The sequence below is a fragment of the Zalophus californianus genome, chromosome 12, assembly GCF_009762305.2.
Source record: "Zalophus californianus isolate mZalCal1 chromosome 12, mZalCal1.pri.v2, whole genome shotgun sequence".
In the NCBI taxonomy this organism is placed as follows: Eukaryota; Metazoa; Chordata; class Mammalia; order Carnivora; family Otariidae; genus Zalophus; species Zalophus californianus.
Genome location: NC_045606.1, coordinates 60,218,068 through 60,232,911, shown reverse-complemented (window position 1 = coordinate 60,232,911; position 14,844 = coordinate 60,218,068). Strand labels below are relative to the sequence as shown.

Below are 14,844 nucleotides of genomic sequence, written 5' to 3'. Positions count from 1 at the left end.
CATGGCTATACGTTTTGTTTATCCATTCATCAGTGGATGGACACTGGATGTTTCTACCTTCCGGCTACTGCGAATATTTATGCACGAGCTCTTGTTTGAACCCGTTTTCAATTCTTTTGAGTGTATACCCCAGGAGCGGAATTGCTGGATCCTTCGGTAATTCTACAATTGACTTATTGAGGAACCTAACGCATATTTAAAACATTTAAAAAATTAGGTAAAATCATCCTATCAAGGAAAGAAAACAGCTAGTACGTGCAGGGTGGAAGACAGTGAGGAGGACAAGGGGAAAAGCTACGCATTAGAGTTTGTGCTGTGTGTTGTGTCAGGAGCAGAGAGAGAAAGCGAGCAAGTGGGAGAGAAAGGCAGAACTGTGATAAGACAGCGTGAGAACACACTCATCCGACAGAACCAGACCGTGAAGACCTCCAGTCTCGGGGAGCCAGGTCAATGGGGAGCAGGAGGAAAACTGTAAGAAGAAATGTAATCAGACAGGCATGAACTGTATCAGCCTCACACTAATAGAATTACCAAGGTTCTACCCTACGGCTCACAGGGACGGCAGGAACATGCTAATGTAATTGTGCTCGGAAGCCACAGGAGGATTTTATGCCCTCCAGTGCCGCATCAATCTAAAACCACATTTTAGTTTTGAAATTGCAAATACCCTTTCTGGTCGGTAGGATGTCAGTTCGCTTAGCAGGTTTTCTTTTTCTTTTATTTTTTTTTTAAGACTTTATTTATTTATTTGACAGAGAGAGACACAGCGAGAGAGGGAACACAAGCAGGGGGAGTGGGAGAGGGAGAAGCAGGCTTCCCGCGGAGCAGGGAGCCCGATGCGGGGCTCCATCCCAGGAGCCTGGGATCATGGCCTGAGCCAAAAGCAGCTTAACGACTAAGCCACCCAGGTGCCCCTTCTTCTTCTTCTTCTTTTTTTAAACTGCATCTTCCCGAGCATCAGATTAGTTTTAGTTTTGTGTGTACGGGCACTGATTTGACTACTTCTCTGAGATGAGAGGAATACAGCACAGACTGTCAGCTGTGCTCTCCTGGCGAGCTGTGCGAGGCATGGCCTCTCTCTTACGTTCTCAGGGAGGAGACTGGGCACCATGGGCTCAAAATGCAGTGAACTTTAGAATTTACCGAGTCTGAAGGTTGAAGGACTGCACAGCACACTACTGAGACAGAAGTGAGATTTTGAAGAATCTGCTTTTCTAGAACGGTTTAGTGTTGAGATCAGCAAAATATGGCCGGCAGACCAAATCCAGCCAGCACCTGTTTTCTGTAAATAAAGTTTTATTGGAAGACAGCCATGCCCATTCATTTATGTATTGTCTACGGCTCCTTTCCTGTCAAAACAGCACAACTGAGTAGTTGTGACCGAGACCGTATGGCCCGCAGAGCCTCAAATATGTCCTTTCTGGCCCTATAGAGAAAATGTTTGCTGACTTCTGATTTAGGGTAGAAGTCAGTAACTGAAAAGCCTCCAGGGGCCAGGTGTCACATTCACCTGTTACAGTCTGGGTATAACAGAGAACGGTGGGATTTGTGGCATGAACGTGGCCAATTAACAAACACCTGCTTAGGGAAAGGAAATGAGCCTCGCAGGAGTGCTGACAAGACCGACTCCATCTTTGGCCCTCCATCTCATGCTGCTCCTCTCTCCTTCCTCTCTCCCTTAGTTCAGAGCAGTAGTCTTTACATATTATTTAAAAAGCACACAAGGTCACTTCTCTCTAAATGTGCAATCCCACAGGCCAGCAGAAAAAGACCTGCCCAGGCTGATTCCAAGAGGACCTGTGAGCTGAGCAGGGAGAAGGCTCAAGCTCCCTGGTCTGCCTGCAGGAAGCTGAACCCTGGAGGAGGGACTTTGCCAAAGTCCTTCTGAAGGGAAAGGGTCAAAGAGCCCAGTTCATGTTCTTGGGCTATCCCAGGACACGGACGATTTTCCATGCTAGTTCACAGATATCTGGGATTGGGGGCTTGACTCCTGTTGTTGGGTGGGAAACACCCTTACTCCATGTTGTTGCCACTGTCCCTGCTTACCAGCTACTGACCAACTGGATTGCTTCAGCACTGGACCAGAACTGCCTCACCTTAACTAATAGGCAGCTTCGCTGTGTGGTTAACAACCTTGCTTTACTTTGCTTCCTGTTTTCCTAAAGTACTTGTCTCCTGCCCTTTTGGCCCTGAAGGATATGCCCGCCTCTTGGGCTAAGTAGGTAAGCAGAGTGGAGGCCTCTACTTGGAGGCTGGCCACATGATGAAATTGGGAGAAGTCAGGCTCTTACCAGCCTGAGATTTTCAGACTTGGCTGGACACTGGAATCAACTGGCAGCTTTCAAAAATACTACCACGTGGGTACCTCCCTGTGTATTTTGATTTAGTGGGTCTCAGTGCAACCTGGCTTTTGGGATTTTTAAAAGCTCTGTTGGTCATTCTAATGTGTATTCAAGGTTGAGAACCACTGAAGGACATTCTCCCCTTCACAGTCTGCCAGAGTTCTGAACTGGGGTTTTTCAGATTCTTCTCTGGTTATTAATACAAAGCTCCTGTATCCCATTTTGCTGTTGTCCTGGGGTGGTTAGCTCCCTTGTCAAAAGCCCTAGGAGGGGAGGGGCAAGTGGTAAATCAAGGCACTCAAATCCAAAGCCAAACAATTAACTCTGGAGTTCTGTTAACAAGCTTCTAAATGAATCCTTAGGGCCAGGACAAGTAAGTATTCAGACACTTCCAGAAGTACAAACAGCACTGTGTTCTTCCAGTAGTACAGTGAAATCATGACATCATCTTTTAGGCAGCCTGGAGCCAATCAATGCACACTAAGCACTTAATTCTGGAGGGTAAGGGAAAACCAAGAGGCTTCCCAAGGTGGTACTTACTTCTGGGGATCTTGCTGGGGTAAATCTTCTGGCATGGTTTATATTCATCTGGAGGAGGAAAGTCTTCCACAGTATGAAACGTGAATTTAGATTCAAAGTCATCTGCACATGTGGAAAATAGCAAAATTACTCTGGTTATTGTGATGACCTAAGTTTCGAGAATTTCCAAGAGCACACAGGTTTGCCTGCCCAGTTTTAATGACTGGGCTACTTCCCCTTAAGAACCCCCATCTACCTCTCAATTTTTACTGCTTAGCTCAGACAAGGGGAATCAGGAAACGTGAAATCAACAGACTCTCCCTATCATCCACCCTACCTTGCTTTGACCAACATCTTAGGGAAACTTCTAAAGGGAGAAGTGCCATGAGCTATCCAGGGTCCAGAGTCAGAGGTGGGGAATGTGCCAGCAATAAGGGACCAGCAGAGTCCCTGTGGCCTGTTGCTACTCCTGAGCCCCTGGCGAGGGCTTTGCTTGGGAGGGGTGAGCAGATGGAAAGTCCTCAGCTTGGCTGGTGGGAAGGAGTATGGCTTATGTCCAGTGGGGGACCTGGGCTCCCCAAAGCAAACAGGATTTTCCCTGCGCTCCTGATTGCAAGAGGAGTCTTGTGGCCCCTTTATGAGCTGAGTCCCTGCTTTGGGTCGGACCCCAGAGAACTTGCCTTCCTATGTCCGTACTTTTGCCCTAACCGTCCCTCTGTCTGGTGGGCCTTCTATTCATCCTTTCACCTTTTCCAGACCACTCTATTCTTCCTATTGTGTAATCCAATATGCATGGACTTCTCCATGGGGACAGAGACACCCACACACATACACAGTTTGAATGTTGATTTTCTTCCGTCTTTCTCATCACAATCAGAAAGTTAGAGACCGAGTCCTGGAACCTTCCAGAAAGCCTCAAGAGAAACCTTATTTAACACAACTTGTAGGATGTTTTGCCCTAGAGTGAGCTCCCTGTTCTTGTAAAGCATGCACCCTGAAATGGTGGGCTGGCATTCTCCCTCCAAGGGACAGGGGAAACCACTCCCTTACTGGCAGCCGGCACAGCACAGCACAAGGTGGGCCCACTTACCGATGATATGCAGGCCTCCGTTCCGCAGCTGACCTCCAGGCTGCTGTGTCGGGGTCCAGGCTGGGGCCTGTTGGCTTCTGCTTGAAAGCTCCGTGGTGGGTGATCTCGCAGGGGGTGCTGGGGGTGGATTTAGCTTCCCCCCACTGGTCCCTTATAGAAAAGATGCCAGTGTATTCAGATACAGGAACGGGGAACAGCAGATGCTATACCTCCTGGGAGAAGTGAGGTACTGAGGTCTCTGGATGTCAGAGAATCTGGTGGATAAAAGGGCTGCCTCTGGGGCTAAGCTGCTTGGGACTGAATTCCAGCTCTCCTGCTGGGATAATGACAACCTCTTTGTGCCTCTGTTTCCTCGCCTGTAAAACAGTACACACACCTCCTAGGGGTGTTGAGAGGGCTGAATGAGTAAAGTGAAGTGAAGTGGCATGCAGTAGGGTTCAGTCAATGTTAGCTGCTGTGACAATATGATTGATGAGGGCAACCTTCAGGATCAGAAGGCACAGCTCAAAGAGGGGAACCTCTGCCGAGTCAGCAGAAAGGGAAGGGCTGTCTGTCGGTGAGGCACAGAGGGAGGCGAGGCGAACAAGCTGTGGGGCTTGCTCCCGTCCCCGGGGTTCTGCTTACTCGGGTTCCCTGCCTTGCAGACCCTGCCTTCTCCCTCCAGTCAGCCTAAATCCACCCCGCCCACCACAAAATGTCCACCATTACAACCTCTTTCTCGCCGCCTCCCCCCGCCCAATCTAAGGCACTGGTTTTCTCACCACCCCGTGAACACTTCAGAATCACAGGCGGCTCACCGGGATGAATGCCCTTACGGCCACCAGTCCGTTGAAAAGCGAATGCCTTGAACCTTATCGCCTGTGACCAAGGGCCTTAAAAATATCCTTGCCCTTTGTACCAGGAATTCCTTTTGAGGAACCTGTCCTTTCAAAATATCCAAAAGGTGGATGACAATTGCTACAAAAGTGTTTCCTGCAATACTAGTCACAATAACAAAAAACAGAATCAATTTAATACTAGTAATCTGGTAAATGCTGATGATCTTATTAATATGCTTATGAGTAAACATTAACAACTTGACAAAACTGTTTATAATGTAATATTAAATTAAAACAACATAGAAAATTGTATATCCAAAATAGTAGTAACTTGGTAAATCTGTAGATATTTTTGAAAAAAAAAATGAAGTACACCCAAATATGACAGCTTTTATTTCTGGGTGATGTTACTGTAGGTGATGTCAATTTCTTTCTATTTGCTCTACAGTGAGCTTGTGCTATTTTTAATTTGAGGAAATACATTTAGGAAACCTTCTGCATGAAAAGATTTTCTTAAAGACCAAGGGATATGTGTGCATGTGAGTGTGGATGTGTGTTGGGGTGTGTGTGTGTGGATGTGGTGTTTACGAGCACGTGTGGATGTGTGGGTGTGGATATGTGTGTATGGGCGTATACTTTCCATTTGGAAGGACACCAGAGGTGAACGAAGCTTCCCTGTTATGGGGAAATCAGTTGGACATGCATGCTCAATCCAAAATCCTCTCTGCTAGGTATGTGAAGGAATTATTCTTAATATTTGGCTCGAAATACAGACCCTTAATTTTCTTGAGTCAGCACGAGAACGTGCCAAAAAGAAGACAGAAGGCTACTGTAATCTGCCTAGGGCCAGTGCAGACTGTGGCTGGGAGCCAGGCTGTATAGTAACTCAGGCAAAAATTACACTAGACACCTGGTTCTGGAAACAAACTGCATCCACAGCCCCCTCCACTGTAGACAGGAGATTCGGGTGGATGAATGACGAGAGTCAGAATGAATAACCCTTCTCTAGAGCTCAGTGCTGCCAGGCCCGGCTCCAGCAATCACAAGAGGTGGGAAATATTGCTGTCCCCATTTTACAGATGAGGAGAAGTAAGCACAGAGAGGCTAAGTGATTGCCCAGGGTCACACAGCTAGTAATTGCAAGGTGATCAAAGCCAGAATGCCTGGCCTGTGGTCTGTATGATCTTGGACAAGTCTTTCAGCTTCCCTGCCCCTTGATTTCCTGTCTCTAACACGAATACAACATGAAGTCCCATACATCAAGTTTTACTGGGCTCCATGAGGGGCACTGATAGCTCTGTTCTAAAACAAAATCCAAGAGTTAAGACATCTCAAGTGTTCCCAAGTGGCTCTGCTCTAGGAGCAGGCCTCTGGCTGTGTCCCTAGCACCTTCATAATTACTGGTGAGGGTTGAGTGATCCTCGGACGCGGCCACCCTGGACGAGAAGACTGGTGCTTACCTGGGCCTCGGCCGGGCCTCTTCTTCTGCAGGAATGGCTGGGATCCTGGAGGGGCTGGTGGCGCTGGCAAGGCCTGCATGCTGGACTTGGGTGGCTGGGCCTGGAAGCTGGGAGACTTGGGGGGCAGCAGGAGTGGGGCTTCGCTGTTGTTGTTAGCTCCTGGCAAAGGAGGCACAGGCACAGAGGACCTCGGGGTACAGGAGGCATAAAGAGGGGGTGGGGGTGGTGGAGGGGGTGGGGCGGGAGGCTCCCGAACATCTTGGGCAGTGAGCCCAGGATACCCACAAGGTGGGAGGAGAGGGAGTGGGGGTGGGATGGGCGGCAGGTGCAAGGGGGCTAGCTGAGGCTTCATGGCCTTGTCACTGAGGACAGAGGCCAGGGGGGGTGGGGGTGGTGTTGCGGGAAGGGGTGGGGGCAGAGGGGGAGGGGGCGGTGCAGAGGGGAGAGGGGGTGCAACCCCTGGGGTGTTCCCTTTGGTGGGCGGGCCAGGTGGGGACACCAGCGGAGCTTTGGTGGGGGAGGAAGGGGGTAGGGGTGGGGGTAGGGGTGGAGGAGGTGGGGGCGGGGTGGGAGGCGGTGGAGCAGGCATGCTGGGGCGAGGAGGGACTGTCCTGGAGGTGCCATGAGCCTCAGAGGCATTGCCTAGCCTGGGAGAAGCAGGAGGGTTAAGTGGGCCACTGAGAGTTTTCGTGGGAAGCCGGGGAGAAGGTGCGCGGGAGCCAGGGGCCTGCCCTGTTTTGCCACCTGGAAGTGAAACAAGTTCTGAGTCAGCTCAGAGACAGAGGAAGGAGAAACCCAAGTTTGCGGGTAGTGATGACAGACGCCATCCAGCATGATGTCCGTGAACTGCATGGCGGACACTCTCATCCTGCAGGTTCACCCAAAGCCTCAGGGGCAGCAGCTCACATCCCAGGTCAGGCCACCAGACTGTGGTGCAGGACCAGCTTTCCTGTTCCATCCCAACTCTGCCCTCGCCTGACAAGGGCCCAGCAGTCTCCCGGCCCAGGGCACTGGGCTGCTCTGACCTCCTTCGCCCTTCCTCATTTCAAGGCCACCCTCACACTTATTCACCATTACCCACTGGGTCAATCCAGTTGGGGACCCAGCCCTCACATCCTGGTTTGGATCTTCAGGTGTACCAACTGGAAGCTCCTTGCTAGGGAGGTTTTCTCACTTCCAGCATTATGTGAACATTCATTTTCTACATCAAGATCAGAAGATGAATCATTCCTTGTATAAGGTCACTCAGAAGTCAGTGGGAAGACACCCTGCCTTGGGGATCCAGGTCCAATGACCTCGAACCTCCCAGTTCCATGGCCTCTGGAAGTTCAAAGTTTCTTTTCTGAAAGACATGCCCATTTCCAACAGGTTCTCTGTCTCCTGGCCTCCTGGCTTCCTTATCCCACAGATCCACGAACCCCAACTTGAAACCAATGCCTCTTTGGAACTCAACAATGGCACACTCCTCACAGCAATGTGTGTTCGGTGTGCTTCATGGAAGACTGGGTGGAGGTGCTCCCTAGGAGGGGCCTCGTCACTCTTTGCACAAAGCCCCTTCACTGTACTGCTACCCCTTGTCCCTTTGTCCCTTTCTCACATGGAGAAGAATGTTCCTCTCCCCATTTACTAAAGCATGGAAGTTCTGCGATCACTGCTTATATGTGTCCTTGGAGCATCACTGTCCACCCAGGAGGCATGCTATTAATACCCCTTCCAAACAAATACAGTGCTCTCCTGAATGGAATTCCGGGGAATCTATCTTTTCCTGTTCTCCCACCCTTATATTTTATTACCCCTCTGAAAACATGTGGAGAACACGTGAAAAGATGGTTGCTTCTCCTACCTACAGCTTCCCAGGTGTTGCAGAATAAAAAACACAGCTTTCAAATCAGATTATAAACCCCAGCCTCTTGTGGCGGTTCTGAGCTTTTCAGCTCAGAACTGAGTCTCCAGTTGTGTTCACCCAACCAGGTGCAAGATCGTACCCCAGAGGACTTGATGCCGAAAGCCAGGCCAATCAAAGTGAGGTGTGGCAGAGGTGATGCTGGGGCTGAAACTCAGTGGGCAGGATGGCAGCATCTGGCCTTCCCCAGGGATGCCCCTCATCTGGCTATGAGGTGACAGTTACCTGGGCAGCACTACTCATTGCAAGTCTCAGCTATGGAATGGCTGCTCTTGGGGCAGGGTGGTGATGTCACCATTCCTCTGTTGAGGGTTTTCTTTGGGGCCGTTCCAGAAGAGATAATATCTTCCACCCTGTCTGACTTGATTCCCCTTGGGATCAGCTGGCTGACCGTGACCAGGAGGGAAGGCCCCCCACCTGGTCTTTCCAAGGACAGGACCTACCTACCACCCGCAGCTCTAACATTAGACATTTTACGTGAGGTTTAGGGTAGGTGTCAGGCTCAGAGATTCCTGCCTCCAAGCCTGTTTCCATAGTCCACAGAGATGAAGATGGAGGACCAAGGCAGTCCCTAACAAGGCAAGGCCTCCCTATATGCCTACTCGCTCCATGAACTTTAAAGGGCTACCAAGTTTGAGGAGCAGAATCAGCCCCTGATTAACCAATGCAGACTTTTGAAGTGACTGAGGACACACCATGTGCCCAAGACTCAAAAACTCTTAGAATGAGTGAGTTAAAAGTGCAGAAGCTTCTGTTTACTAAGCAGCCAAGCAAATGAGAAGTGGGCAAACCTATTTTTACTATGATGTGAACAGCAGAGGCAAGGTAGGCACAAGTCCTCATTTGGCTTACGCTCACGCCCACTCCAGGACGTGGCAGAGAGCTGCCAAACCAGCGGACAGAGCCAAGGGAAGAAAGTGCCAAGGGGAGGGAGGAGGAGGCTTTCCTTCATAACATAAATGCTAACTCCAGAAATCCAAGGAGAAACACAAAAGGTCACTCCTTCAGAATGCTAAGCCAGGACCACATTATGACTTTTGAAGACATTTTATGGCTGCATTGCTATAAAGACAAATACAATCTTTGACTCTAAACTTTCATGTTTTATTTTCTGATTTAAAAAGATATCCAAACATTTTCATGGACTGCCAAAAGTACTGTGAGCACTAGCCTCTGTGCTTTCTGGGCCTGATGGCTCTAAGCAACCATCCTACCCACTCCCGCATTCCATTTAACAAATATTTACTGAGCACCTACTATGCGTCTGTACGTCTGTGAAGAGAAACTAGTGGACATTTTATATCACACAGGATGTTTATTTGATACCACTCAGGAATTTTGAAAAAGAAGGCGGCACTGGGAAATGCCAACACTCTTTGCTAAACCCTTAGCAAAAAAAGAGGAAATGCAATGGCCTCTGAGAAGGTTCAGATTGGATCTCAAAGCATCCTAGAGCTCTTATCTTTGCTGGACTTTATCAGTAGGCGACAGCAGCAAATGCACCTCATTATGTCAAACAGCCACAGAGCCCAGTGAAAAGGTTAGCACACCCCATGGCAGAAGATTGTATACCAGCAATGTTTGGGGCTCGATATTCCCTGATTAATGCAATTCTCAGAGGTTATTTCAACTTGCTGGCTAAAGAGAAAAATAATAGGAAAAACACTTCTATTACGCATAACTAATATATATTTGCCCAATTTTAATGCGATACTTTCAAAATATCTGATACCCACTAACACACAATGACTACAGTAGACTGGCTGAAGAAATGACCTCGAGTATCCACTCACTCCTGATCCCGTAATCTTTGAAATGTGATTTTGCCAATCCTCCCATCGAGAAACGAAGTGTCTTTTCCCACCCTTGTTTCTGGGCTGGTTCTGTGACTTGGACAAGAGGGTGCGGTAGGAAGTAATATTGTGCCAACTCCAAGACTAAGCCTTAAGAGACTTTATATACTTCTGTCCTCTCTGTTGGAACCCTGCCACCAACAGGAAAAACAATCCCAATTAGTCTGCTAGACACTGAGAGACCATAAGGATGTGTCAGGCCAGTCATCTCCGCTGAGGCACCAAAGATATAAGAAATATAAGATTAGCAAAAGCCATCTGACCAAGCTGTACGTACCAGAGGGAGCCTAGCTGAGACCACCCTAAATTGCCAACCACAGAACTGTAAGCTAGACACATGGTCGTTTAAGGTCCCTAAGTTTTAGGGTATTTTGTTATGTATCATAACGAAATACCCTACTGATAACAATACCCAACTGATAACCAATGACTGATGCATTACGGTGACATCACTAAGATTTTTCTAAAGTGCTTTATACCTTTTGTCTGTACTTTGCAGTCTGGGCCCCAATCACACCACTGCTAAACACTACACACTGTGGCAAGTCATTCTTCAATTATTACAATGGGATGATTTAAACAGGACGATGATTTATGGATACTTCCAGGGCATGCGCCCAAATCCGCAATCTCCTGCTGTACAACTTTTCACTAAAAACGTGTCACAGTCCTCATGGCTCACAAGCATTGCCCAGTAGGTTCGACCCATGAAGGAGCGAACGATCACGAGGTAGCCAGTCTGAATTCTCCCTTACCTGCCACATCCCTCTGGCCGGCTGGTCTCAACACAGGAAAGCCACCAGCAAACAGGTCTCCCAGGCTTGGGGGTGTGCTTCCGCCTCGAGAGTTTGCAGACCCTCCTCCTTCTTTGTTGATTCCTTTAGAACCTTTGCAGAGAAGAGGCAAGTCAATGAGGACTTGTGAGGAGAGCTGAGCAGCCCATTCAAAGCCTGGGGCAGTGATCCAACAGCGCTGAGGCAGCCTTCCCGTCCTCCCACCTCCAGCCTTACCCTTCCAGTGGGCTTCTTTCCCAAACCCCCCTGCCTGGTGACCCCGCAGACTCATGTGCTCACGCCTGTCTGCTACTCTCTGTGGACCTACCTAGGAACCGAAGACCGTTGGTAGCTGAGCACCCTGAAAAGTGACCCAAACAAAGGGACCTAAATGCTGCCATTCCCCAGATGCCTGTGGGGGGAACTGGCAGCACCTTTCAAATGAGAACACCCAAACGTTGTAGGTGGAGTGCTGGCCCTATTTTCAACTCGACTGTTGCTGTGGGAGGCCCAGACAGAGAAAACACACAGATTTAATTTAGTCAGTAATTGTAACTTCTTGTCCACAGAGTCTGGCCCAGGACTGCAAGCAGGAAGTGAGGTCTCCAATGATTGGTGCTTTGGCATTTTCCTTCTCAGTCTCCCCAGCATTTACTCCCTACACCCCGCACCCTTCCCTGCATCTTTCCTTCTACAGAAGAGAAAGCTTGTGAAACCCTGGGGGAGAGGTGTCACTAATTCTGGCCTTCCAGGTGGGTGTGATGACCAACTCCATTCAATGAGAAGACATTTGGCTTAGACAAGAATTTCTAGCAAGAAATGTTCACAGCCTGAAGCTAACTTGCACAGAGGAATCAGGGCACAGTGCCCACTGGTGGATGAATGCATTTAGATAATTCCGAGTATTAATATATATTACCTATCCACTGGAATGATTAGGGAGTGAGTATTCCAATCAAATGGGTTTATCTGGTAATTGGGCTTAACCAATTAGTGGGTCTAACTGGAAATGAATTTTTATTGCAATTGTTGAAAATATTTCTTAAAATGATTTATCTATCCCTGTATACTAAAATATATAATTACAGATACTAGATACAATTATATTTTTAGGACTATCTTTGAGAGTTACCATCATGTGCATCACTGAAAACTATATGAAGACATAATAAGAGATGACATTGATAAATAGTTCTGCATAGATTATTTCAACCTTCAGCAATCTTGACCAGAAAAAAAAAAAAAAAGCAGATATTACTACCTCCCCCATTTTGTGGATGAGCGGACTGAATCTCAGAGAAATCCCCAGCTGCACCTGGTAGCAGACTCGGGACTCGGCCCCGGTCATGTGACCCAAGCACAGGGCCCCTCTTAACTCTGTACATAGAAAGCGCAGTCATGGGATTCTATGAGAGAATTCTGAATACATCTTTTTTCCTTGCGAACACAAAAATTTGGCATACTTTAATGTTGAGACTTTAATTTTTCTCTCTTTGGGAACTAGGTGGATGCAGGGTAAGCTATCTTTAGAGGGTATCTCACTGTGGATGCACACAGAGTGGAGTAGCCAGATGACAGAATATTAGTCAGCAATAAGGAGTAAAGACGGGGCACACGCTACGGCATGAACGAACTCTGAAAACATGCTAAGTGAAGGAGCCAGTCACAAAAGGCCACATACTGTATGATTCCGTTCACATGTATATCCCCAAGAGGCAAACCCACAGAGACCAGCTGCCAGGGACTGGGGGAGGGGCGGAATGGGGAGTGACATGTAATGGGCATGGGGTCTCCTTCTGGGGTGATGAAAATGTTCTGAAACTAGACCGAGGTGATGGTTGCAACCACATTGTGAATGTACAAATGCCACTGAAATGGACACTTTAAATGGCTAAAATGGTGAATTTGATATGTATTTTATCACAATTAAAAAAAAAAGGTATCCCACCATGAATTTGCTCGTTTGTTTAGCATTCGAACAGTGGTAGAAGATCTGCTCTAAACCATCTGTACACCTGGAAAGGAGCTCTGACTCTCTCACTCACGTGGCCCATACATCATGCAAGTCCGCGAAGGCCCAAAGTGCATCCTGGGTAACAAGTGTTGCCCCTGCCCTGAGCAAGCCAGCGCTGCCTGGCTGAGCCCCACATGGCCTGCCCGTGACTCACGGCAGGCCCGGCCCAGCTGCTCACTTACTCTCAATCTGTGGGGCACTGCGGTCACTGATCTGTGTGACTTTCCGTAGGCGAGTTCCTTGCTGGATATCAGCCAACAGTGCACTCCGACTTTTGGGGTCTGCCTTTCTCAAGCTGGAAGCGTCTGTACCTACCTGTAAGGGAACAAGAGGGATTTGATTATAACCACATATAATATCATAATCTACTTTTTGCTAGTACAACTTCCTTGTGTCCCACTCCCTTCTGCCTATAAAAGTCTTTCAATTTGTACAGCTCCTTGGGGCTCTCTTCTATCTGTTAGATGGGCTTTCTATCTCTTTTCTCTGTTAGATGGGCTGCTGCCCGATTTCATAAATCACTGAATAAAATCAGATCTTTAAAATTTACTCAGTTGAATTTTGTTTTTAAACATTTCCGCTGTAGCTTGGGCTGACATGGTAGGGGTGTCCATGGGATCGCAGCACCAGGGAGCCCCAGACAGAATGGATGCAGGTTGGCGGCAAATAAGGGGAGGGGTAGGACTGCACTGGGAGACACAACCAGGAGGAAACACAGAAGGTTTATACCATGTGCATGGAGACCTGGTTAAATAGTTCTCAAAGCCAGAAATACTTCTCAGCCCCTGCTCCATAGGAGGTACCATGTGTCTTTAGTTTTCAGCTGAAATATCACGACTTCAGAGGCTTTTTCTAACCCTCCAGTCTAAGTAAGGCCCCGCAGTGTTCTCTCTTCAGGTACCATCTTCCTTGTTCCTCTGCAATTCCTATCACCTTGTATAAATTTATCTTTCCTTGTGGAAAATGGCAATTCGCAGTTACGAGTTTAAGGTTCACCACCCCACAGGACCGTGTCAGGAGAAAGACCTTATTCGTTTTGTTCACAAATGCATTTCTTTTTTTTTTTTTAAGATTTTATTTATTTATTTGACAGAGAGAGACACAGTGAGAGAAGGAACACAAGCAGGGGGAGTGGGAGAGGGAGAAGCAGACTTCCCGCTGAGCAGGGACCCCGACGCGGGGCTCGATCCCAGGACCCTGGGATCATGACCTGAGCCGAAGGCAGACGCTTAACGACTGAGCCACCGAGGCGCCCCACAAATGCATTTCTAGAGAGAGTAACAGGACCTGTCTGCAGATAGGCATATCTGCAGTGACTACCAGACGAATGAATGAGTGAGTGAACTAGACCCCGGATGTATAGAATACGCTGCGCTTGCCTTCAAGGGCATGCGTGCGTGCCAGAGAGACGGGACACACGTGCATGGAATTAAGCCACTACATAATGCAGTACATGACGTAAGTCCTACAGAGAGGAAAGCCACCAAGAGTTCAGAAATGGCCATATTTGTCAGGCCACAAGGAAGATATGAGACTTTAAGACGGTCCTCAAAGTATAGATAAGATTTACAAATCCTTGCTCTAGCCATTTTCTGTTCAGAAAAGGACAATTCAGCTTTGTCGACTATATAGTCAGAGACTCTCCAGTGTTACAGGCTAGAATCAAGGGCAATTGCAGTTTTAGCTAAAATGTGCTGAGAGTGCATTTCTACTGGCTGAGTCTACTGCACTGGCGAGGCATCTTCCGCAGGCTTTGAAGGGCATATGCTTCTTGTTGCCTGGAAACAAGCTTTTTGAACCCTTGAGGGGGGCTCATGGATTATGGTCAATAATAGAGCGATAAGCAAAGGGCCCCAACCCTAATGATCACATGGTTTTTAGAATGCATTATTAATGCACATGTACAACAGGGAATTTCTCATACAACATGCTTTTAAAAAGTCTATATAAACAATTAATATCAATAAATAATTTTAAACTGCAAAGTTTTAAGATCTTTAAAGTCTCTCATTTTATTTATAGTAGTTAATGACAAGAATAAAGAGCCAACAGAAATATCATGACTCTAGTCA

At 47.8% G+C, this 14,844-nt stretch overlaps 1 protein-coding gene across 3 annotated transcripts in view; it reads right to left on the bottom strand.

The window, feature by feature from the left end:
• WIPF3 (WAS/WASL interacting protein family member 3) overlaps positions 1 to 14,844 on the bottom strand; it is an 80,645-nt gene that overhangs the window by 8,715 nt on the left and 57,086 nt on the right. For all 3 annotated transcript variants that reach the window (XR_004819490.1, XR_004819491.1, XM_035723394.1), the window contains exons 3-7: positions 12,955 to 13,087; positions 10,741 to 10,872; positions 6,230 to 6,973; positions 3,952 to 4,101; positions 2,883 to 2,984 (exon numbers count right to left, since the gene is read on the bottom strand). Coding sequence is in view for 1 of the 3 variants with exons in the window: in XM_035723394.1 (XP_035579287.1) it covers positions 2,883 to 2,984; positions 3,952 to 4,101; positions 6,230 to 6,973; positions 10,741 to 10,872; positions 12,955 to 13,087 (1,261 nt within the window). In the remaining 2 variants the exon portion in view is untranslated. The remainder of the gene's footprint in view (positions 1 to 2,882; positions 2,985 to 3,951; positions 4,102 to 6,229; positions 6,974 to 10,740; positions 10,873 to 12,954; positions 13,088 to 14,844) is intronic.